Below are 24,264 nucleotides of genomic sequence, written 5' to 3'. Positions count from 1 at the left end.
GGGGGGGGGGGTGGGTTCAATAAGTGATGGGGATAAAGAGTGCACTTGTGATGAGCACTGGTTATATCAAGTGCTGAATATTGTATGAAGTGCTGAATATTGTACACCTAAAATTAATGTTATATACTTTACTGACTGGAATTTGAATAAAAATTTAAAAACAAAACATATTTCCATGTAAAGACTTATATGATCCTGTTCAGAGAAACATTATTCCTAGAAACTGAAAGGTGGACACAACCAAAATGTTTATTAATATGTCAGTGAATAAACAAAATGTGGTGTATCCATACAATGAAAAACCATTTGTCAATAAAAAAGGAAACAGTAGCATATGATACAGTGTGTGTGAACCTCAGAAACAATAGGCTAAGATTTATGCAATGTCCTGAAAATGCAAATCTATAAAGACAGGAAGTACATTCCTGGTTGCCTGGGGCTGTGGGTGGGAATGGAAGTCAACTGAAATTGGGCATAAGGGTTCTTTATGGGGTGATGGAAATGTTCTAAAATTGTATTGTGATGATAGTTGTATAATTGCAAATTTACTAAAAGCTACTGAATTGTTCACTTATAATGGATGTTTTCTACAGTATATAAATTACAACTCAATAGAGCTGTTGAACATATATCCTCCAATGGATTCTTACCACACCTAGAATTAAATCTAAACTTACAACACTGTCAGAACTGAAATTCTAAGGTCTTTCTATTCCTCTGTCCCTGTTTCTCTTGGAAAATAAATGAATCGTCAAAAGGCTTGTGTGTAGGAAAATATATTTTTTTCTTTTTTTTAATATGAAGTTTATTGTCAAATTGGTTTCCATACAACATCCAGTGCTCATCCCAACAGGTGCTCTCCTCAATACCCATCACCCACCCTCCCCTCCCTCCCACCCCCATCAACCCTCAGTTTGTTCTGTTTTTAAGTCTCTTAGATTTTTAATGAAGTTGGTCAACTGAAGTACCCAGGAAGACTAGGGAGGGGGTTAATGATGAAAACCAAAATGGAGACATTACCCTTGTGGTCAACTGCCTTTACTATGCTCTTCGGGCTTAGTATCTAGTGACCAACCTTCCATGCTCTGTCTAGTAACTGGGTAGTTTGAGCTTAAGATCAAATTTAAGTAAAATGTCCTCCCTTTCTCAAATCTAGAGTGAGCATCATGCTAGCTCCTTCTCTTTAAATTTTCTATCAATAAAGTGGACAAAGAAAGTTTATTAAGTAAATACCACTTACTCCAACAGTGTGCTGGATCCTGTGGGTGACTGAGGAGAAGATCCCTTCCTTCAAATAAAATAATTGTGATCCAATACAGAAAATAGAACAAAATGTAACTGTTATGGTTGAAGTGGAAGTGGGGCCCCCAGAGTCCTTATTCTTTCTTCAAATCCAACTCTGCCTGACTGTATTAGAGTGACCCTTGATATACCTTTCTGGAACTCCCAGGGCTCCTCAGAACATTATTTCAAAGCTACCAATCAAATCCATCCTCTTCGTTTCAGAGATGAAGAAACAAATGTCCAGACTGGGAACAGAACTAGCCCAAGACCACACAGCTATGGTCCTCTGGGTCCTCTATGTGTACAGACTTACATATGAAGCAATTTAAAATCCAGATAATATACATACAAGATCCTTCTAGAGACTGGCACAATTCCATAGTTCTCTCTGTAAATCCCACATCATCTATAACACTGCTTTCACCATAAGCAGGGCTCAGAAATTACATTTGGAGTGACAAAATGAATGCAAATATGTAGTAAGTTTAGGGTATTGAATGTAATTTCAGTAGCCTAAGAGAAAGAAAAACATTACCACGGGTGGGGAGGATTTGATTAATTCAGTCAACATTTATTAAGAATGCATAAGTGCCAGGAACTGGGAAGAAGAAACTGGGTATTCACAAGGTTCTCTTTATTTTTTATATTTTAATTCATTTCTTTATTTTTGAGAGAAAGTGCATGTGCACAAGAGTGGGGGAAGGCCATAGGGAAAAGGAGAGAGAGAATCTTAAGCAGGATCCACACCCAGCATGGCACCTGACATGGGGCTCAATCTCATGACCGTAAGATTATGACCTGAGCCAAAATCATGAGTCAGACACTTAACTGACTGAACCACCCAAATGCCCCCAGAAAGGTTCTGTTTAATAATAGTTATTTGTGTGTGTGTGTGTGTGTGTGTGTGTGTGTGTGTGTCTAGTATGTTCCTGCAATTGTTAGCTGTTTTATATGTCATCTAATTTAATCATTATCACCAGCATATGAATAGGTGTGTTTAGCTTCATTTTTGAAAAATCTGAGGCTGAGAGAAGTAAAGTGGCTTGCCAAAGCTCACAAACCAGGAGACAGAGAATTCATTGTACTGAGCCTAATCAACCTTTGCACCATACCAAGGAACTTTCCTCATATGATATATTTCAAGTGACAGAAAACAAGCCAATGGGGGTGAATTCTTGTCCTACTGCAGTCACCGATTTTCAGGGTGAAATAGGGCATATCCTGGAACCTCCTGGAACCATGGAAATTCTACCTGAGAAGTAGAATTCAGTGTAGACTTGCACAGAGGTCTTGGATGACTCTATGAGGTAGAATCTGTGTCACGTTTGGCTCAACAAGTGAGGAAAGCATTCAAGTCATTAAATGTGTTATTTTATGTAGAAAAATTACTAATGAAATCCTCCCAAGAGGGTAAAGTGCAGCTGGTATGGCCACAGAAATGCAAGAAAACCACCGGATACTTCCTTAGGGTTTCTCACAGTCACTGGGGCCACAGTGCTACTTAACTGTTAAACAAGGACACCTGACCTCCATAGGCCATAGTCTATCCAGACAGAATCCCAAGTCAAAATAAAAACATTCAGCTGGCTGACTTCTTTCCAATGGCTTTTTGCTGGCTAATGTGGAAGAAGAAGGGTAGAAAGAACGAGAGGTTCTAAGGCAATGGAACATCCATTCTTGGACCAGATGTGACAGGCTCATCCAACTTCGGAAGTTGCTTAGCCTCAACACTCACACAACAAGCAGGGTAGGACATCTGGGACCTGTAGAACTTGAGGATGGGCAGATCAAGTAAAGATATTGGCTAGTGAAGATGGATAAAAAAAAAACTGCACAGATTTGTTGATAAGGAAATGGTGAAAAATAGACAGATGCAGAATATATTATATACGTATAGCCCACCAGGTCTTACTAATGCAGTGATTTTTAATGTGTGATCCCTGGACCAGCAGTAACAATATTGCCTGGAAACTTGTTAGAAATGCAAATGCTCAGGCTCCACCCCAGATCTACTTAATCATACTCTGGAGACAGGACCCAGCAATCTGTTTCAAGGGTCCAGCAGGTAGAGCCTGATGCATAACCAGTATGCTAATGTTTAATAGTCACTGAACTAATGCTTCAGATGTAGGGAGTCGGAGAGGGAGGAATAAAGAATGATTCCAGAGTTTGGGTTGGGGTGACATTTACTGATGGGGCAGACTAGGAAAGGGGAATATTTGGGATGGGGGTGGAATTGAAATTCTGTTGGGGCCTGTTTGAGATGCCAGTGGCACATTCAGTGGGGTTGGTTAAGTGGGAAGTTGGATATGTGAGTCTGGAACTCAGGAGACAGATCAGAGCTATTCATCTTGATTCTAAGATCATTGAGAGAAGGTCTAATTTATCTTAATGGTTCCCACAGAATATCCCAGCCTGGTGTATAGCACAGATCAGGCGGTTGGTAAATGTCACTTAATGAAGAAAAAGGAGCCAGCTTTTCTGGCCTACTCTAGTCTAGCTAGAACACTCCATAAATACTGAGTGTTCTTCCATTTTATATTTATTTGCTAATCTGGGAAAACAGCTACTGTCAGAAAAGCGGGTATCTTAGAACAGTTCAGTTTGAAGACTTCATTATAGCTATCAAATGTCAACTCCTCTCCATTCTCCCTCCTGTGATGGGCATTGTTTGGCTTGACTTGCCCATTCCTAAATCACAGAGGTATCAGATCTCCTGTGATGAACTGTTGAGTGAGCACTGGGGATGTGTCAGTTCTCAAGCCAGGTGACAGAAGAACCTGCTGAAGCTGCCACAGCAATGACTGAATGAAGTAAGGAAAGGAGATGTCAATTCAAAACTTTATCAAAAGGCAGAATAACTTGAGTGGAATAATAAATTTCTGTAAGTTTCCTTGTGGGAGCCCAAAAAGTTAGTGATCCATTTGGACTGGGGAATGTGGAAGGTTTTGAATAAGAGGCAGGGTTTGTTCTGGGTCTTCCCTGAAAAAAAAAAGAGTAGGACTTACAGGCTTAGAATGAGGGAAGGGAATTCAAGAATGAGGGACTGACACTGGCAAAGGCCTACAGGAATGAAAATTTGTGAGAGAGCAAGGAACATTCAGGTAGATAAAGGATAGGTTGAATGAAAAGGAGTAGTAGCAGATAAGATTGGAAAGGTGGGCCTGGGCCAGCCTTGGCGGGGGGGGGGGGGCATGAATATAACAATTGTAGGCAAATAGCAGTCCAGTAGACATACAGTAAGAAATGACCTACAGCAAGAAATGATTTTCATATTGTGACTCAATACACACATAGACAGATAAAAACTTGAAAACAAAAGTTTGTGAGAAGAACACCTACCATTTCTTATGCAATGTATGCTTATATTTTCTATCTTATTTTATTATTTTTTAATTTTTTAAAGTTTATTTATTTTTGAGAGAGAGAGAGAGAGACAGAGTGTGAGCTGGGGAAGGGGCAGAGAGAGGGAGACACAGAATCCAAAGCAGGCTCCAGGCTCTGAGCTGCCAGCACAGAGCCCGATGCGGGGCTCGAACTCACAAGCGCGAGATGATGACCTGAGATGAAGACAGACGCTTAACCTACTGAGCCAACCAGGCCCCCCTTTATTTTATTTTAAAAAAGGTTTTATAAATGTTACTGGAAACTGACTAATTTATTTCATGAAACATATGGCTCATGACCTGTGTTTTGAAAAAAAAAATTTCTATAGGCAAAGGGAAGTCAGTAAATGTGTTTGAAGGATAACATAGTAACAACAGCGTTTTAGGAAGGCAGTTCTTAGAGCAATGTGGATGGCACTGAAGACAGGGAAGGAGAATGAAGACAGGAAAGTAATTCTGTAGGTACAAATGGATAAAACATTACAAAAACGCAGGACAGTCATGATGAAGGCATAATGGAGCAGTAAGTGTGGAAATGGAGAATGGGGCAGGAATTTGAGCCATATGGCAAATGTAGAAACAATAGGACTTACTAAGACATCAGATGTGAGTTATAAAAAAAAAATGTAAGCAACACTGACATTTAGGTTTCAATCTGAGGTAACTATTCAGAGAATAATGGCACTAAACCAGAAGTTTAGGGGAAGTACCTGGACTGGGGTAGGGGGAAACAAAGTCATAAGATTTGGCCAATGTAAGCATCATAGTGGAACAACTAGGTGGACAAGTCCAGGAGGCTGTGGGATGTATTGGGCTGAAGCTTGGAAGGATGCTAGGGGGTAGAGACTGGGGATTTGAAAGTAATATTTGAAGCCATAGGAGTATAGTTGGATGAAAGAAAGAAAAAAAGAGGACCCAGAGCAGAAACTTATACTTAAGAGAATCTCCTTCACACCACAAAACAGGCATGATTCTGACATATTATGGGTTCTGATTCAGACCACTGCAATACAATGAATATTACAATAATAAAAGCCAAATATTTTTTGTTTCCTAATACATAAAAAGCTATGTTTACACTGTACTATAGTCTATTAAGTATGCAATAACATTATGTCTAAAAAAGATGTACATATGTTAAAAATATTTTATTGCTAAAAACAGCTAAACATCATGTGACATTTCAATGAATGATAATCTTTTTGCTAGTGGAGGGTCTTGCCTTGATGTTGATGTCTGCTGACTGATCAGGGTGATGGTTGGTGAAGTGTGGGGTTGCTGTGGCAATTTCTTAAAACAAGACAATGAAGTCTGCTATATTAATTGACTCTTTACATGAACGATATCTCTGTAGCATGTGATGCTGTTTGGTGACATTTTATCCCAGAAGTTCTTTTAAAATTGCAGTTAATCCTCTCAAACATTGCTGCTTTATCAACTAATATTTATGTAATATCCTAAATATTTCAACAATCTTCATGGCCTCTTCAATCTTTATGGCCTCTTCATTTCAACAATCTTCATGGCCTCTTCACCAGGAGTATATTCCATCCCAAGAAACCACTTTCTTTGCTCATCCATAGGAAGCAACTCCTCATCTGTTAAAGTTTTATCATGAGATTGCAGCAATCCAGTCACATCTTCAGGTTCCACTTCTAATTCCAGTTTTCTTGCTATTTGCACCACATCTGCAGTTAGTTCCTCCAATGAAGTTTTAAATCCTTTAAAGTCATCCATAAGGGTGCAATTATTTCTTCTAAACTCCTGTCACTTTTGATATTTTGATCACTTCCCATGAACCATGAGTGTTCTTAATGACATCTAGAGTGGTTAACCTTTTCCAGAAGGTTTTCAATTTGCTTTACCCAGATACATCAGAGGAATCACTATCTATGACAGCTATAGCCTTACAAAATGTATTTCTTTAAACAAATTTTTTTTTGACATTTATGTATTATTTTTGAGAGACAGAGACAGAGCATGAATGGGGGAGGGGCAGAGAGAGAGAGGGAGACACAGAATCTGAAGCAGGCTCCAGGCTCTATCAGCACAGAGCCCAACGTGGGGCTTGAACTTGCAACTGTGAGATCATGACCTGAGCTGAAACTGGATGCTTAACTGACTGAGCCACTCAGGTGCCCCACAAAGTGTGTTTCTTAAGGGTGAAATTACTCCTTGATCCATGGGCTACAGATGGATGCTGTGTTAGCAAGTACAGAAACAACACTAATCTAGTTGTTCATTTCTATCAGATCTCTTGGGTGACCAGGTGCATTGTCAGTGAGCAGTAATATTTTGAAAGGACTTTTTTTTTCTCAACAGTAGCCTCAATGGTAGGCTTAAAATATTCAGTAAACCATACTGTAAACAGATGTGCTTTCATCCAGGCTTTGTTGTTCTGTTTATAGAGCATAGGCAGAGTGGCTTTAGGATAATTCTTAAGGGCACTAGGATTTTCAGAATGGTAAATGAGCCCTGGCTTCAACCTACATTAGCCCCTAACAAGAGAGTTAGCCTGTCCTTTGAAGCTTTGAAACTAGGAATTGACTTCTCCTCTCTAGCTATGAAAGTTCTAGATGGCATCTATTTCCAGTATAAGGCTGTTACATCAACATTGCAAATCTACTGTTTAGTGTAGCCACCCTCATTAATGATCTTAGCGACATTTCTGGGTAACTTGCTGCAGCTTTTACATCAGCACTTATTGCTTCACCTTGTACTTCTGTGTTATGGAGAATGCTTCTTTCCTTAAACCTCATGAACCAACTTCTGCTAGTTTCAAACTTTTCTTCTGCAGCTTACTTACTTCTCTCAGTCTTCAAATAATTAAAAGTTTTTGGGTCTTGCTTTGGATTAGGCTTTGGCTTAAGGGAATGTTGTGGCTTGTTTTATCTTCTATCCAGACCACTAAAACTTTCCCAATATAAGCAACAAAGCTGTTTTCCTTTCTTATTGCTCACGTGTTTATTGGAACAACACTTTCAATTTCCATCAGGAAATTTTCCTTTGCATTCACAACTTAGCTAACTGGCACAACAAGCCTAGCTTTTGGCCTGTCTCATCTTTTGACTTACCTTCCTCAGTAAGCTTAATAATTTCTAGCTTTTGATTTAAAGTGAGAAATGTGTTTCTTTCAATTGAACACTTAGAGATCATTGTAGGTTTATTAATTGGTCTAATGTCAATATTGATGTATCTCATTGTATAGGGAGGCTCAAGGATATGGGGAGAGATGGCAAAATATCTGGGCGGTGGAGAAGTCAGAATGGACACCATTTACTCATTAAGTCCACCATTTTATATGGCTGCAGTTCATGGCACCCTGAAACAATTACAATAATACATCACAGATCACTGACCACAGATCACCATAAGACATATAATAATAGTGAAAATTTTGAAATTTTACAAGAATTATCAAAATATGACATGGGAACATGAAGTGAGCAAATGATGTGGGAATAATGGCACCCAAAATCTTGCTTGATGCAGGGGTGATACAAACCTTCAATTTGTAAAAAAAAATGCACTATCTGCAAAGCACAATAAAATGAGGTATACGTGTATATACTTCCAAAATGTGTTTTCCCTTTTTAAGTGGGGAAAGCTCATTGTGTATAGATATGTGTGCATGGGTGAGTATAATGTGTGTTCATGAATGGAATGGGCATGTCAAAGAGGTACTAGTATGCTCTGGTTCATCTAGTGGTGGCTGCATTCACTTTCTCTGCCTCATAACTTCTTTTATTCCCTTTTCCATCTCCCTTTTTTGTTCTATTCCCCTCTTCCCCTTTCTACATATCTGTGTGCTCTTTCACCACCACTTGAAAGCCTAATGAATGGGTGAGCAAAATAGACCAGTGTGAGATTTGGGGCCTGTGATCTGGAGCACAGTGTTGCTGTGTGGTTGGGATTGTGAGGAAAGACAAGGCTGGACACATGGTCAGAGTCACGAGTGAGAAATGGTCTGTGGTGGAAGAATCTATTCCTGAGGCATTTCCTATTTCAAATTCTGCTGTTGGTATACATGAGTGCTGAGTATGAATGTACTTCTTTCTGGGCCTCCACCTGGGGAGTCTGTCTAGCTTCCAGCTTGTCTTAATCAGGTCTTTTGTTGATGTTGCTTGCCATCATCACTGCTACTTCAGCTTAGAAACAACATTATTGTTAGTTTTTAATCAAAATAGGCTGCTCTGCTCATACCTTCAAGGGATTTGAGAATAGAGTAGTTGAAGAACTGCATAATGGTTAATCAGATTATCAGCATTTTTTGAAATGCATATGCCATGTGAATAGGATATATTCTCTCCCTTTGTTAGCTGTATGACCATAGATATGTTACCTAACCTCTCCGAGCCTCAATATCCTTACTGTAAAATGGGGAAAATAATTCCTACCAGATTTCCACTAGGAAGATTGAATATTAAATGACCCAAGAGCTTTGAAATTAGGTGATTAACAGATATGCTACCTCCTTTCTCCAGTTCTTTCTACCCTTTCCTTTGTTCCCTCCTTCTCTTCATCTCCCATACATGTTTACCTGTCTATGTGTGAACATCAAATATTTGTAGTACTCTCCCCACTTTAAATTCTTAAACCAAGTGATGTAACCTTTGTATATTACTGTAAAGTTGTCAAAAGCAAGCTAATTTAAATGATTTGGGGGACAGACACACCTAGAATTATTATATCTTCTTGGTGGCTTGGCCCTTTCTTATTATGTAATATCCCACTCTGTTCCTGGGATTTGTCTTTGCTCTGAAATCTGCTTTATCTGACATTAACACAGCCATGCCTGGTTTCTTTTAATTCAAGTTTCCATGGTATCTTTTCCCCTCCTTTTACTGTCAGCATATGTATATTATTATATCTGAAGTGCATTTTTTATAGATAGCATACGCTTGTATCATTTTTTAAATCCATTTTTAATTGGTGTGTTTAGACCACTTATATGCACATGATTATTGGTATGTTAAGCCACAGCCTGCCATTTTATTTTGTGCTATCTGTTTGTTCTCTCTGGTTTTAGTTTTTGTTTTTTCTTCTTTGTCCTGCTTTCCTATGGGTGACTTGCACATTTTTTTAATGTTTATTTTTGAGAGTGAGAGAGAGAGAGAGTGCGAGCAGGGTAGGGGCAGAGAGAGGGAGATAGAGAATCTGAAGCAGGCTCCAGGCTCTGAACTGTCACCACAGAGAACAACATGGGATTTAAACCCACAAACTGCAAGACCATGACCTGAGCTGAAGTCAACAACGCAGGGCTTGAACCCATGAACCGTGAGACCATGACCTGAGCTGAAGTCAGATGCTTAACCAACTGATTCACCCAGGAGCCCCTTGAACATTTTTTTAAAATTCCACTTTGATTTATCTATAATGTTTTTGAGTGCATCTCTTTGTATAGCTTTTTTAGTGTTTCCTCTCATTATTACAGTATGTATGCATAATTTATCTCAGTCATCTGATGTCATCATTGTTATCAGCTGAAGTGAAATATACAAACACCATCCCACTTTTATATCCCTTTACACTCCCCTATTTGTGACATGAATGTCTTAAACATTTCCTCTATGTACACAGAGAATTACATGAGACAGGGAGATAAATTTCGATCCAATCATCAAACATAATTCAGACAACTCAAGAGAAAAAAAAAAAACTTTTCTTGTATTTATTCATGTTTTAGCTCACTGTGTTCTTCCTTGCAAGAGTCCTTTTACTGTTTATTTTGTGTTCAAAGAACCTACTTTAGTCATTAGTCATTCTTATAAGGTAGACTTCCTACTGATAAATTCCCTGCTTCAATTCATTTTAGAATGTCTTAATTAATCCTTTTATTCATGTAGGATATTATCACTGGACATAAGATTTTGGGTTTCATTCAGGATTTCTTTCAGGGTTCATGATTCTCTTCCTTCAGCACTTGGAAAATGTTGTGCCAGTTCCTGCTAGGGTCTGGTCAATGTCTGATGAGAAATCTGTTGTCTTCTAATTTTTCCCCCTGAATGTATAGGTAAGGTGTTGTTTGTCTTTGGTTGCTTCCTAGATCTTTTCTTTGCCTTTTGCTTTCAGCAGGTTGATTATAATGTATCTTGGTGTGAATTTCTTCACATTTATCCTGATGGTGTTTGCTTAGCTTGATGATTCTGGAGGTTCAAGTCCTTTGCTCAATTTGGGAAGTTTTAGCCAGTATTTCTTCAAGTACTTTCATAGTCCTCATTTCTCCTCAATTCCTGAAATTGTGTTGGCATAGATGTTAGATCTTTTTTATAGTCCCACAGGTCTGGAGGCTGTGCTTAAGTCTTTCTTTTATCTTATTTTTTTGGAATCTAATTTTCCTTTGTTTGGATTTTGATTCCTATAGTTTGATGTTTAAATTGTCTGATTTGTTCCTCTGTCTTCCCCATCTTGCTGTGGAGCCCATCCACTCAGTGTGTGTGTGTGTGTGTGTGTGTGTGTGTGTGTGTGTGTGTATTTGTATATATGTATACAATTTAAAGTGGATTTTAAAAAAATGATCAAACCATGTGCTGTGTATTAAAAATGTACTTCAAATATAATGATATAGGTAGGATGAGAGTGAAAAGAAATGATAACATGGAAACTTGAATTAAAAGAATCCAGGAGTGACTATGTTAATATCAGATAAAGCAGATTTCAGAGCAAAGGAACAGAGTAGGATATTACATAATAAGAGAGGTGAGGCCACCAAGAAAATATAACAATTCTAGACATGTATGCCCCCAATATTTATGTATGTATGTGGTATGTGTGCATGTGTGTGTGTGTGTATATATGTGTGTGTGTGTACACATACATAATAATTTTCAGTTCATAAATTTCTGTTTAGTTCTCCTTTATGTTTTATATATCCTTGCTGAGACTTTCTATCTATATGCTGAGATATTCAATTTCATCATTTAAGTGTGGTGCTATAGCTTAGTGTATCATTTTTATGATAGCTGCTTTAAAATCCTTGTTGGGATGAGCACTGGGTATTGTATGGAAGCCAATTTGACAACAAATTATATTTAAAAAAATCCTTGCAAGATAATTCTAACATCTGTGTCATCTCAATGTTGGCATGTGTTTACTTTCTCTTGTCATTTAAGTTGATAATATTGGTATGGCAAGTGATTTATCTAAAAATTAAATTTGGACAATAGATCTCTTTTAAATCTTTTGGTTTTTGCAGACCTGACATGTGTTTTGTTTTGTTTTGTTTTGTTTTGTTTTGTTTTGTAGGAAGTGACCAGTTTAAGCCCAGGTTCTCCACTGGGCCCCTGGTTGACTGCCAGGTTTGCAAGGGGCTCCTTGCTACTGCTGGTTGCTGGTGAGACTTCAGCCCTTTCTGTAGGCCTCTGATGTACCCATCCCAGCTAGTGGTAGGAATGCCTGGTTTATACTGGTAAGGGTAGAGGTTCCCCATGTATTCTCCACTGGTAGGAGTTACTTCCCTTGCTCTCAATTGTACCTTCTTTTGGGGTTGAGCAGAGGTTTCTTTAAACTCCATTAAGAGTAAAAATCTAGGGGCGCCTGGGTGGCGCAGTCGGTTAAGCGTCCGACTTCAACCAGGTCACGATCTCACAGTCCGTGAGTTCGAGCCCCACGTCGGGCTCTGGGCTGATGGCTCAGAGCCTGGAGCCTGTTTCCGATTCTGTGTCTCCCTCTCTCTCTGCCCCTCGCCCGTTCATGCTCTGTCTCTCTCTGTCCCAAAAATAAATAAACGTTGAAAAAAAAAATTAAAAAAAAAAAGAGTAAAAGTCTAGGTCTCCCACTTTCAGGCCTAAGCTTCTTATTACCTGTTATTAGCTTATTAGCTTATTGTTATTATGATAGCTGGCCTTCTGACACACCAAAGTATCTCACTCCCTATCTTCTTATAATTTTTCAGAAAAATATTGCAACATAACGCCCCTCTCCAGCCTTTCCCATGGACCCTCCATGGGATACAGTGGGAAAACCAGAGCCTCTGCATACAAATTGACTGGGTTCCTATCAAAATCTGGCATTTTCAAGCTGTTTGGCTCTGGGAAAGCTACTTAAATGTTCCGAGCTTCCATTTTCCCAGTTGTAAAAGAGATGTAGGAAGCTCTCCGGACTCTTGCTGAAATAAGCAATAGTGGGTCAGTGAGCTTGGCACACCAGGTGCTCAATAAATAATAGTTCCCTTCCCTTTAAACCCCTGTGGAAGAGATGCAGACCATCCAAAGGAGAAAAAAAGCTCAAGTGCTTCCCTACACTGCCTATATTTGTGAGTCTCACCTAAGGCATTCACTCCAAGGATTAAATCTTTTGGTCCAAAGTCTTATTTCTTAAAGAGACATACTTGCTATCCACTCTCCCCACTCCTGCTTTTCCCCAGGTTCTGTGAAAACACTCAAGGGAAACTGCCCAACCCAGGCCAAGCTGGAGTGGGCGAAGGGGTGTGGTTCTGGCAAAGCATAGTAGGTGCAGGAAAGCCCAAGAAGTCCACTTGCCAGATGATACTGTGTTCTGAGCAAGGACAACATCATTGCCTTGCTAATGCTGCTCCTGGAGGGAAAGGGTCAGGACACAGGCAACTCCAACTCTGCTTGCCTACCTTACACCTCTGGAGTCTTAGAACTGCAGTTGAGCTCCCACTTTCTGGCACAGCCACCACTTCCCCAGTCTCCATTGATCCCATCCTCCTTATGGAGCACCGGGTAGGAGAGGAAGAAGATGGTGAGTGTGTGAATGCAAAAATGACACACTCTGGAGTGCTTGAGTGCTTGCCATCCTCCCAGTCCCAGCCTGCTGGATACCGCTGCACCCCCAACTCTCAGTCCCTGGCAGCCACCACCAGCCCCAATGCACTGGACTTTGTTCTCAAAAGGCTAGACTGAGTTCCAGGTCCTGAAGTTGATCAGGAGACTGAAAACAAAACAAAACAAAACAAAACAAAACAAAACAAACAAACATCTTGACTCTTAAAAAGCAAGGAGCCAAATACACACTAAAAAATAATGGATTTAAGAATGCTGTCCCCCAACTCCCATCCCTAGATGAAAAACGTTGTCTTGGAACCAACAACCCCCCCAACCCCCCTGTGTCTCCATCTGGCTTTTCTATGACACTGGCAAGAGAGACGTCTCTGTTGGTCATTCTCTCTGCTAGTCTCAGTTCCGACACTTTCCAGCCTCCCTTCCATCCTTGAATTCCGTGCGTGGGTTCCTTTCCAGCCCCTCTCCACAAGTAGCTTAACAATAGATACTTTCCCTAGGTAACTCAGCTCCCTCCCGCAGCGGGGGATTTTGGGGGCTTCGAGGGGGTCTGGGAGGCGCTGCAACGTTCCACTTACCTGATCTCTTTAATGCTTTCCAATTTGCACATGATTTCTTGTTCATCTGCCATGCTTTTCACTCTCAATTTCTCGTCCTGAGAAATGTACAAACACACAAGTCCAGCGATACAATAGACACAACGTAACCACCTCCTCCGGGCAGGGGATCTGAGCCTGTGCGGTAAGGATTCTGAGCAGGCCTGGGAGCTGTAGTTCTTAGCTCCAAGAGAAGCCAGGCAGCGCAAGGACCAGCGAGACTACAACTCCCAGAAGGTCTAGCGAGACATGCCTATTTCGCTTCCTGCAGCCACATTTTAAATCAATTTGTCACAGATAATTATGTCAAAGGTTATGAGGTATTCTAGTGAACGGGGATGTTCCTCTAGCCCCTGCGGAAAAAATGGGAAAAAAATACACCGGAAGGCAACTGGAGAGATAAAAGACGTACTCACTCACACCTCTCCAGGGGCCCTTACGCCCACTCATCCCCAAAAGGTAACCAGGAGTCAGTCGCTAATTAGTGGGCGCTTTGGGGCTGGAGAGAAACCCTGCAGAATTCTCTTTTGGGATGTTGAGTGTTCGGGTGGCAGCTAGGGGAATTAGTGGTTTTGGCATTCAGATGGAGATGCGGGAGGGCGGGGTTGGAGAAGAGGCAGGGGAGGAGGGAGTAGCTGCTAAAGCTGGGGGAGTGACCTAGTTCCTTCCAGCCTTCAATCCATTCTGAGCTCAGATTGTGCCAGTCAATGAAGGAGGCAAAAATGAATAAAAACAGGTCCTTGGCTTTGAGGAGCAGGAGAGCCTGTAAGGTGACCCATTAATTACAGTGCAGTGTTCTATCATAATACAGGAATGGATAAGGTGTAACCTGAGCAGAAAAGATGTAAATAGGTCTCAAAAGGTGATGGAGAATTTGCCAGACCATTGGGGAAGATAGACTTTCCAGGAGAAGGCACAACACATATATAAAGGAAAGGACAAGTGGACCACGGTGTCTGAAGTATAAGGTTCATATATGGGCTGTGGAGGTGGGAAAGAGAAGTGGGAAAAGTATGTAGAAAGCTGGGTTGGAGCCAGAATATGAAAGACCTTGAATGTCACACTAAAAAGTTTAGACTTAATCATATAGGCACACATTTATTCAATTTACATTTATTAAGTGCTTACTATGTGCCAAATAATACCAAATTATTTTATGTTTCAAAGCATGGGAGTGATAAGATTGGAGGGATATCTTAGGGAGGTAACTCTAGAGGCCAAGTGGAAAATGATTTGGAGGAGATGAGAGCTTGTAAGAAATAGTTACTTCCGGGGCGCCTGGGTGGCGCAGTCGGTTAAGCGTCCGACTTCAGCCAGGTCACGATCTCGCGGTCCGTGAGTTCGAGCCCTGCGTCAGGCTCTGGGCTGATGGCTCAGAGCCTGGAGCCTGTTTCCGATTCTGTGTCTCCCTCTCTCTCTGCCCCTCCCCCATTCATGCTCTGTCTCTCTCTGTCCCAAAAATAAATAAATGTTGAAAAAAAAATTAAAAAAAAAAAAAAAAGAAATAGTTACTTCCAAAGCACAGACTGGGCCAGAGAGCTGGACTTTACAAAAAGAAGACTTTGGCTCTCTCCCAACTAAAGGTGAATCAGTGTCTCTCTGAATGAGCTTTCCCTTTCTTTTTCTGGGCCTCAGTTTCCTTATTTGAAAAATGAACTTATTTAGCCCCACTTCAAAGGCTTGTTATAAGTATTCAGTGAGATCATCCCAATGGTACTGAATACAGGGCTTGGTAATTTTTAGGTACTAGAGAAAAGTTAGTAGAATATATATCTCAGGACATTGTGGATGTCCACATTGATTTTTTAGAGGTTCTCTAAGGAAAAACGAAGCCCCTCTCTTCTTTGGATCCCAGAAATACCTTTCACAACCAGGACATTTTCCATGGTGTCTAGCCCAATACTTTCTTGATGGTCTTTAAGATCCCTGTCGTATAGTTCCACTAGTAAGCATTTGAAGACTATTGAGTTAACTTGTCACAAAGACTATGGGTCTGAGCTACCCTACCATGGAGTCCAGAGGCAAGAATTGGGCCAAGCTGTGTCCTGTAAGAGGAGGGCAAAGGGTACAAGTCTAAGTGCCTGGCACATATCAGCTACTGTGCTGAAAGCTGCATGTACAGTCCCTCATTTCATCCTCACAACCACTATGAAGGTGGTAAGTAGGTTCATCTCCTTTTACCAGGAAAAGAACGGACTCATATAGGGAAAGTGGCTTGGCCCAGTGGCCCAAGGCCAGCAACTCTTAGCTTCTATGAGTTTATCTTGGCTTCTTGACCTCTTCAATAACAGGTATCTCGCCTGCTCTTTACTGAGTTGTAAGAAACCAGGGTAGTTAGGAGAGGAAGGAAAATGTTATAGATAAACAAAGGGAAATAGAAATTATAGCCTTCTGCCCCTTTTCCTGAAGCAGTACTTAAAATAATATTCAAGCCAAACTGGTAGTCTTCTTATAGTAAGTGTTCAATAACTCTCAATTGATTAGAAGTTTGTAATGGATGAGAGAATATTTAGGAGCTGTGCTAGCAGTGAGTTCTAATGCATTATTTTATTAGAAAAACTGATTGCTTTGAAGCGGTGGGAAAAAAATCTTAGTCCTATCAGGACCAGCATTGTCCTCATTGCTATGAAACAGGTAAGGAGGGCAAGGAATGTTGGGGTGAATACCATTAAAACACAAGGAATTAGTAAAGAAGAAGCCAGCCAGTTGCTTGTGGGCATGATACTTTCATGAAATAGATCAAGATTTAAAGAGTAGAGGCCAAACTGTTTGAATTTGTGTATCTTTTCCTGTATTTCAATAGTGAACTGAACACTAAGAGAGGAGGCAGAGATGCAATTGCCTTTCAAAACGCGCTGCAAAGTACTTATTAAATTTCTCAAACCATGTTTCTTAATTCGCATTCCTAAGAGAAAAATTAGCCAAAGTTCTTGGGTCACTCAGCTAAAAACTATTCATTGTGTACCTATTATGTCAGGCACTATGTTCTGCAGCAGAGATCCCATAGTAGATAAAATAAGCTCTGCCCTCAGCAAGCTTGCAGTTTATTTGACCAGTTATATTACAAAGATCATACACAAATATATAGCTATACCCAGCAATTAAGGATTGGAAGAAGTCTGGGTTCTGTGAATACACATAACAGGAAAATAAACTTAGTCCTGGGCAGAGGGCAAGGTTATAGTCAAAGAAAACCTTCCCAAAGGAAACTAAGCAGAAAAGGAGGGAAGGAACAGGAGGCATCAAGGATTAATTCATGTAATCAGCCTTCAAATATTTCTTGGGCACCTACTATATGCTAGACACTCTTCTAGGTACTGGGGATATAGTGCTTTGAATGTATTAATTCAGATTAATTTTTGCAACAACTCAAAGAAGTATTTCTGTTATTATCCCCATTTTATAGAAAAGGAAGCTAGAAGGCATAGAGAAGTTAGATAATTTTACCAGAGTCACTCAACTAATAAGTGGCAGAACTGAGATCCAAATTTAGATTGTCTGTCTCTGGAGGCCATGCCCCTAACCACTAACCACCTAAGATTCCTGGCCCCATGAAATTTGCGTTATAGTAAGAGGAGCCAGACAATAATCACGGAAAAGAAAAAACAAATAAATATGATAATTTTAGGTGAAGATAAAGCCAATAAACAAACTAAAAGAGGGTAATAGAATTACAGTAGTGGTAGAAGGGAGGATATTTTAGATAGGGTGGCCAAGGAAGTCTCTACATTGGAGTAGAGACCTGAAAAGGAATTAGTCATGCAATGATCTGGAGAAAGAGTATTCCAGGAAGAGGGAACAGCAGTGTAATGGTCCTGAGGCAGAAACATTCTTGATCTATGAAAGAAAGTAGGTAGGATTCTGGCTGATTGAGGGGAACAGTAGTAGATTGAGGAGATGGGCAGAGACAATATCTTGTAAACCCTAGTGAGAAATTTGGATTTTATTCTAATTACAATGGCATCCATTGAGGGTTTAAAGTAATGGAGTAACATGATCTAGTTTTTTTAAATAAAAAATTTAATGTTTATTTATTTTTGAGAGAGAGAGAGAGACAAAGTGCGAGCGGGGGAGGGGCACAGAGAGAGGGAGACATAATCTGAAGCAGGTTCCAGGTTCTGAGCTGTCAGCACAAAGCCTGATACAGGGCTTGAGCCCATGAACCATGAGATCATGACCTGAGCCAGTTGGACTCTTAACTGACCTAGCCACCCTGGCACCATGATCTAATTTTTAAAGATCACTCTGACTGCTATGAGAATAACAGATTGTACTGGGTCAAGAGTAGAAGCAGGAAGCTAGTGAAGGGCTATTGCGGTTATCCAGGAAATAGATGATGGTGGCTTGGATTGGGTTAGTAACAGTGGATATGAAGAAAAACAGACTGACTGGAAACATATTATTGGATCCAGAACTGGTATTATTTGCTCACTGGTTGGATAAAGAAGTATGGAGGAAAAGATAGGGCATCTAAAATGACTCCTGGAGTTTTAGACTGGATGATAGGGTAGTGCCAAGAACGGAAGAGAACTATAGGGTGTTAGTTAGAAGGGCTCCTACATGTGGCATATGGAAAATCTGAAGATCAGAAATGGTAATTCACCTGCCTGTGGTCAACCAGTAACTTGGGAGCAGAGATAAGCAGTCCCATTTTCACAGTCTTCCAGAAATTTTTATATTCTTCATTTCTTCAATTAATCTGGCCTAATAATTCTTATAATGTGTGTGGGGTTAGAAATTGAAGACTTATTCAAGATTCCCTTAGGAGATGGGAACTGTGGGTGATTAGCATATAATTTGCATCTGCCTACATGGATTATGCTAGGTGTTTTCAGGCCATGTTTCATCTGAGATTCTTGCTATGTTTTTTTTTTTTTTTTTAGTTTTTTAACTAAAAAGTTTAGTTTATTCATTTTTGAGAGAGAGAGAGTGAGTGAGCAAGCACAAATGGGGGAACAGCAGAGAGAGAGAGAGGGAGACGCAGAATATGAAGCAGGCTCCAAGCTCCAAGCTGTCAGCACAGAGCCAGATGCAGAGCTTGAACCCATGAACCGGGAGATCATGACCTGAGATGAAGTCGGACCGTTAACCGACTGAGCCACCCAGGCGCCCTGATTCTTGCTATTTTTGATGGCTTTGTGTCATTAAACTATCTTGCTCCTCTACCCTTTCTCACCTACCCAATGTCACTGACCTAAATCCCCCAAATGAAAGTGCAGGGTATAAAGAAATGTTGTCAGAGTAGGGAAGGCCCACTCCAAATCTATAAACCATATTGTGAAAAAACCCTATTATAAAAGTAGCCTAGTGTACCTCTACTGAATTTTCTTAGTAAACATTCATCAGCTTCCTCCAGAACTCAAGAGAGAAGGTACATTGACTGCTGAGTCTATGACTTTGGATTCAAAGTCCTTTCCCCTACTAGGTCTCAGTCTTCACATCTCTAAAATGATAAGATGGCACTAATATACCCAGGAACTTAAAAGAAAATATCTAACAGGATAGATGCTTAAAAGCCCCATTTTCTAAGCCCAACAAGATGTGAACCTAGGGCCCTCTCTTGTTTATTTCCCTGTGTTATCCATCCCCCCAACTCCCAGTAGATGTGAGTCATTTAAGCCATCTGCCCTTGCTCTTTCCTGTTTATCCTGTTCTAAAAGATGCAGTCATTCTCTCATTTCCTTGAACTTTCTTCTTATGTACTTGTTCGCACAGCACGTGCATTCTGACCAGGAGAGGCAAAAAATCATGTGAACAATTGATTTTGTTGTATTTATTTCTGTAACATATGCAGGTTTTCTAAATCTGTATGGATCAGCTTCCATGAAGAGGCAGGCTAAGGAAGCAGGGGAGCTGTGTTGAGGGACTGGCTGCACCACTTACCAGCCAAGCCCTTTCTGAGTCTCAGTTTCCTCATTTGTAAAATATCATCACACTAGATGAGGAATTCCAGGGCCTGCTCTAGTACTGATGTTCTGAGATTCTATTTTCTACCACATATACTTTTAAAAATTCATCAATTTAACTGGGAATATTTGCCACCAATTCTTTCCTCAATAGTTTCTCATTTACTCAGAACCACACAAATGAGAGAAGGAGGCAGGAGACCTGGCTTCTCTGCCCAGCTTTGCCATTGACTCTCGGTGTGACCTATGCAGGTCTGTTTCCTTCTCTGTGCTTCCATTCCAACATTTTTAACACAAAGGGGTTAGACCTTGTGTCTGGTATTCTAGGTCAGTTACTCTGGGATTCTACAATGTTATAATTGAGTATCTTTAAGGATTAATAGGTAGACAAAAAGAACTGGATAACTATATTTGTAACTTTTCTGACTCCTTAGATATCCCCCTGAACACATAAACTGATAATGGTCAGGACTTTCCAAGATGTGTGTTCACCTGTGTGTTAATATATTTGCTATTCTACTAAATGCTTTCATCTGTATGTTTCATTTTTGCTGGAACCTGTTCCAGTGTTCATTTAGCTTCTATGGTAGCAGAACAGAAGGCTTATTGCTGGGCTCTATCTGTTTGTTGTTGCTTCCCAGAGAGATGGTCAGAGCCATGTTTTCAGAGTAATATACTGCAATGGCCTTCCTTGCCTTGGCTTTCAAGCCACAGCACTGCTTTTACTGCTTTTTTCTTTGAGTGCATTTCTCCTCCTTTGCTTCTTTTCTTCCTCCTTACTTCAAAATAGAAGCTATCCCCAAGGTATTGACATCAAATTTCTTTTTTTTCTTCTGCTTTCTCCATCAGAGAACTGATAACACCCCTCCCACTTCCTTCAATTCTTACCTCTTTGAGGAAGACCAAACTGTATGTCTAGCTCAAATGACCTTCAGGCTCTCATTACTAAGTGTCTGCTTTATATCTCAAGGACCAAGTATGGAGCTGGGCTTGTAGAAGGGCTGAATCACATTTTTTCCCAGTTTGGGGCACCTTGCAAGCACCCATAGGCTCCTCCTCCTCCTCATACAGATGTTTAAGGATTAAATGAAAAAAGATAAGGTATGAAAAAGCACCCTGTACAATGACTGAAATATAGTAGGCATTCAGTACCTGTTAATGTCCTCTCCACTTCTCCAAATTCTCGGAGTTGCTTTGTTTACCCAAATTTGGAGAGAATTTAGTGAACAGAAATAGGAGCAGAGCATAAAAAATGATAAATAGTTTTTCTTAATTTATGCATAAGAAAACAATGGTAGAGGTTTATTTAGAGATCTCAAAATGGACAGGGCAGCATATGATGTGAAGGTTAGAGTCATTTTCTCCCCCTTAAAATAGGGCCAAAAAAACACCACCTTTAATTATAGTAGAGCCTCAGAAGGATGATAACTTGTAAAGCCACCATGACAAGAAAAACAACCCCAAAGGAAAATATGGGCAGATTTAACTATATAAAGATTGAAGCTATATAATGCAAAGTGATATGCATAAAATACAAATAAAAACAGACTAGGAAAATAAAAATAACTCCTAATTCTTAGTGTTACCTCACCCAGGGGTTGGTTGCATTATGAACAGCAGACCAAATCTTAAGTGAAAGGAATGAATCTCAATAAATGAAACCTCAGGCATCTTTAAGTGAATAGTTTGGGAGATAAGTGAAAAGACAAATATCTTTATCTGAGTTTTCAAAATCCCCCTGCATAGACCCCATATAATTGCCCAACCTGACTGCCCCATATATCCTTTCCTTTCTTAGCCCAGTAGTAGTATGCACGGTGGTGAGTCACCCAGACTCTGCAGTTAGGCTGCATGTCTGTGCTCCAATATGTTTAGCTGTTTGCTTATGGACAAATCACTTAGTTTATCTGAATTTTGTTCTTCTCATCTGGTATGATGGTCATTATAACTACCTTTCAGAGTTGCAATGAGAATTAACTTGAGTTAATATTTGGAACTGGCTTAAAACCAGTAAGCAATATAGAAATATTTGCTATTATATTAAGATGGATATTTTTCAATGAACTTTTCACCTTTTTATTTACCACCATTGACAGCCTAGCTCCCCCACCAGTCAGGTTCCCATTATCCTCCAAATACTAAGTATTGAAAGGAAGGATTGTGCCTATCTGCTTAGGAATGAAAATGCCAAATAAGTACATTAATGATGTGGTCACCAATCTGTCATAAAATTGAAGATACAAAATATTTAAATTTCTGAGATTATTTTAAAATATGGAAATTATAGGGGCACCTGGGTGGCTCAGTCAGTTAACCATCTGACTCTTGATTTTGGCTCAGGTCATGACCTCACGATTTGTGAAATTGAGCTCTGCAATGGGCTCTGTGCTGACAGTATGGAGCCTGCTTGGGATTTTCTCTCTCCCTCTCCCTCTCCCTCTCCCTGCCTCTCCCTCTCTCCCTCTCTTTTTCTCCCAAAAATAAATAAACTTTTAAAAAAAGTAGGGCAATTTTGTTCCTGGTCTTATAAAATGGCCATTAATATACTATACACATTGATTATATGATCTGCTATTTGGTATTGATCTATTATTTGGTATTAACCAAGTAATGTTAGATAAACCCTACATATAGCACATTGGCACACAAAAATGCATCTCAACTTTATCATAAATCAGATTAAAAATCAATATTCTAACTCTATGGAAGACTAATTAATATAGTTTGCTTTCTTTAAATTTAGACAAAATTTCTGGAGAATGATTTGGATGATTTGGGTTTCGTGGGGGGGAAAGGTATTCAAGGATGGAACAAAATAATTCAAGAAACACTTTTTTTCTTGATCCAACATTTCACTTCAACAAATGTTTATTGAATAACCTCTCCATTTTGGGTGTTATTCTAAGGGCTGGAGGTCTAGAGAAATAAGGCAGTTCCTACTTTCAGGAAGTTCATAGCCTAATTTGAGATGGGCTGGTAAACAAACAATGGTAATACATTGTTATTTGTGTTATAAGGGAGAACTTGATAGTATGCTCTGGGTTCATATAGAAAGGACTAAGGAACTCCAAATGGGAGAATCATGAGGGTTTTCCCAGACAAGTATTATCAGAGCTGGGTCTTTTTCAGGCACCAGTAGAAAGCTTGAATCAATATCCCTCTGGCAGGCAAAGACATGCATGTTACTAGAACCCATACCCCTCTAAACCAGCACATCTTGAATAAAGAATGACTCAACATTTCTACCCCTCTTGATCCTCATATTCCCTTGGTTTATTTAACACACAAAGGCTTCTTTAATCATCAAGACAGCATGGTATTGGCACAAAAACAGACACATAGACCAATGGAATAGAATAGAGACTCCAGAATTGGACCCACAAATGTATGGCCAACTAATCTTCGACAAAGGAGGAAAGAGTATCCAGTGGTTAAAGACATTCTCTTTAACCAATGGTGCTCAGAAAACTGGACAGCAACATGCAGACAAATGAAACTAGACTGCTTTCTTACACTATACCCCAAAATAAACTCAAAATAGATGTAGGACCTGAATATGAGGCAGGAAGCCATCAAAACCCTAGAGGAAAAAGCAGGAAAAAACCTCTCTGACCTCAGCTGCAGTAATTTCTTACTTGACACATCTCCAAAGGCAAGGGAATTAAAAGCAAAAATGAACTATTGGGATCTCATGAAGATAAAAAGCTTCTGAACTTCAAAGGAAAAAATCAACAAAACTAAAAGGCAACTGACAGAATGGGAAAAGATATTTGCAAATGGCATATCAGATAAAGGGCTAGTATCCAAAATCTACAAAGAACTCACCATACTCCACACCCAAAAAAACAAATAATCCAATTTGACAATAATTTCATATTAAAGAAAAATACACAAAGGCTAGTGAATATCAGTTCTCCAAAAGCCTCTCAGAAATCAGCTAGATCAATGGTTTTCAAATTGGGTTTGAGAGAGCCCTAAAATTTAGAGTAAAGGGGAGCCACTTCACTCCTGGTTAAACTAGAGCTCAGCTGGTATTGTTTTCATTTTGGGGGTTTCATGAAAGAGATTTTTCAACATAGTGCTCTGTTGCTTAAAAATTACTGGATTTTGAAAAACAGTAGTTTAGTCCTATTTGTCCTTATTTTAAATATAGGGAAACTGAGGATCAGAGTAAGCAGGACCTGGCTGAAGACCAAAGAAATGCAACAAGTAAAAAGTGCTATTAAGATAAACATGCTTATCTTTAACTTGCCAAAAACAGCTTTGCCAAAGGGCCTTCTTAGACTATAAATCCTCCAGTCCCAAGCTACAAGCCCTGCCTAGTGTGGCCCTGTTAGGAGTGGAGGGT

The 24,264-nt window shown here is 39.8% G+C and overlaps 1 protein-coding gene across 2 annotated transcripts in view; it reads right to left on the bottom strand.

Annotated features, from left to right (window-relative positions):
• The window catches only part of ZC4H2 (zinc finger C4H2-type containing), a 30,332-nt gene extending 16,173 nt beyond the window's left edge, over window positions 1–14,159 (bottom strand). The window contains exon 1 of one of the 2 annotated variants that reach the window (XM_040467320.1): window positions 13,993–14,159. In XM_040467320.1, coding sequence (XP_040323254.1) covers window positions 13,993–14,045 — 53 coding nt within the window. In that variant the 5' untranslated portion in view covers window positions 14,046–14,159. The remainder of the gene's footprint in view (window positions 1–13,992) is intronic. The other variant, XM_040467319.1, reaches the window with a different exon arrangement.
• Between the last annotated feature and the right edge of the window lie 10,105 nt (window positions 14,160–24,264).

The sequence above is a fragment of the Herpailurus yagouaroundi genome, unplaced genomic scaffold (assembly GCF_014898765.1).
Source record: "Herpailurus yagouaroundi ecotype Mexico unplaced genomic scaffold, PumYag 67428, whole genome shotgun sequence".
NCBI classification, from domain to species: Eukaryota; Metazoa; Chordata; class Mammalia; order Carnivora; family Felidae; genus Herpailurus; species Herpailurus yagouaroundi.
Note: the sequence above shows the minus strand (reverse complement) of the source record. Positions and strands in the feature narration are given on the sequence as shown.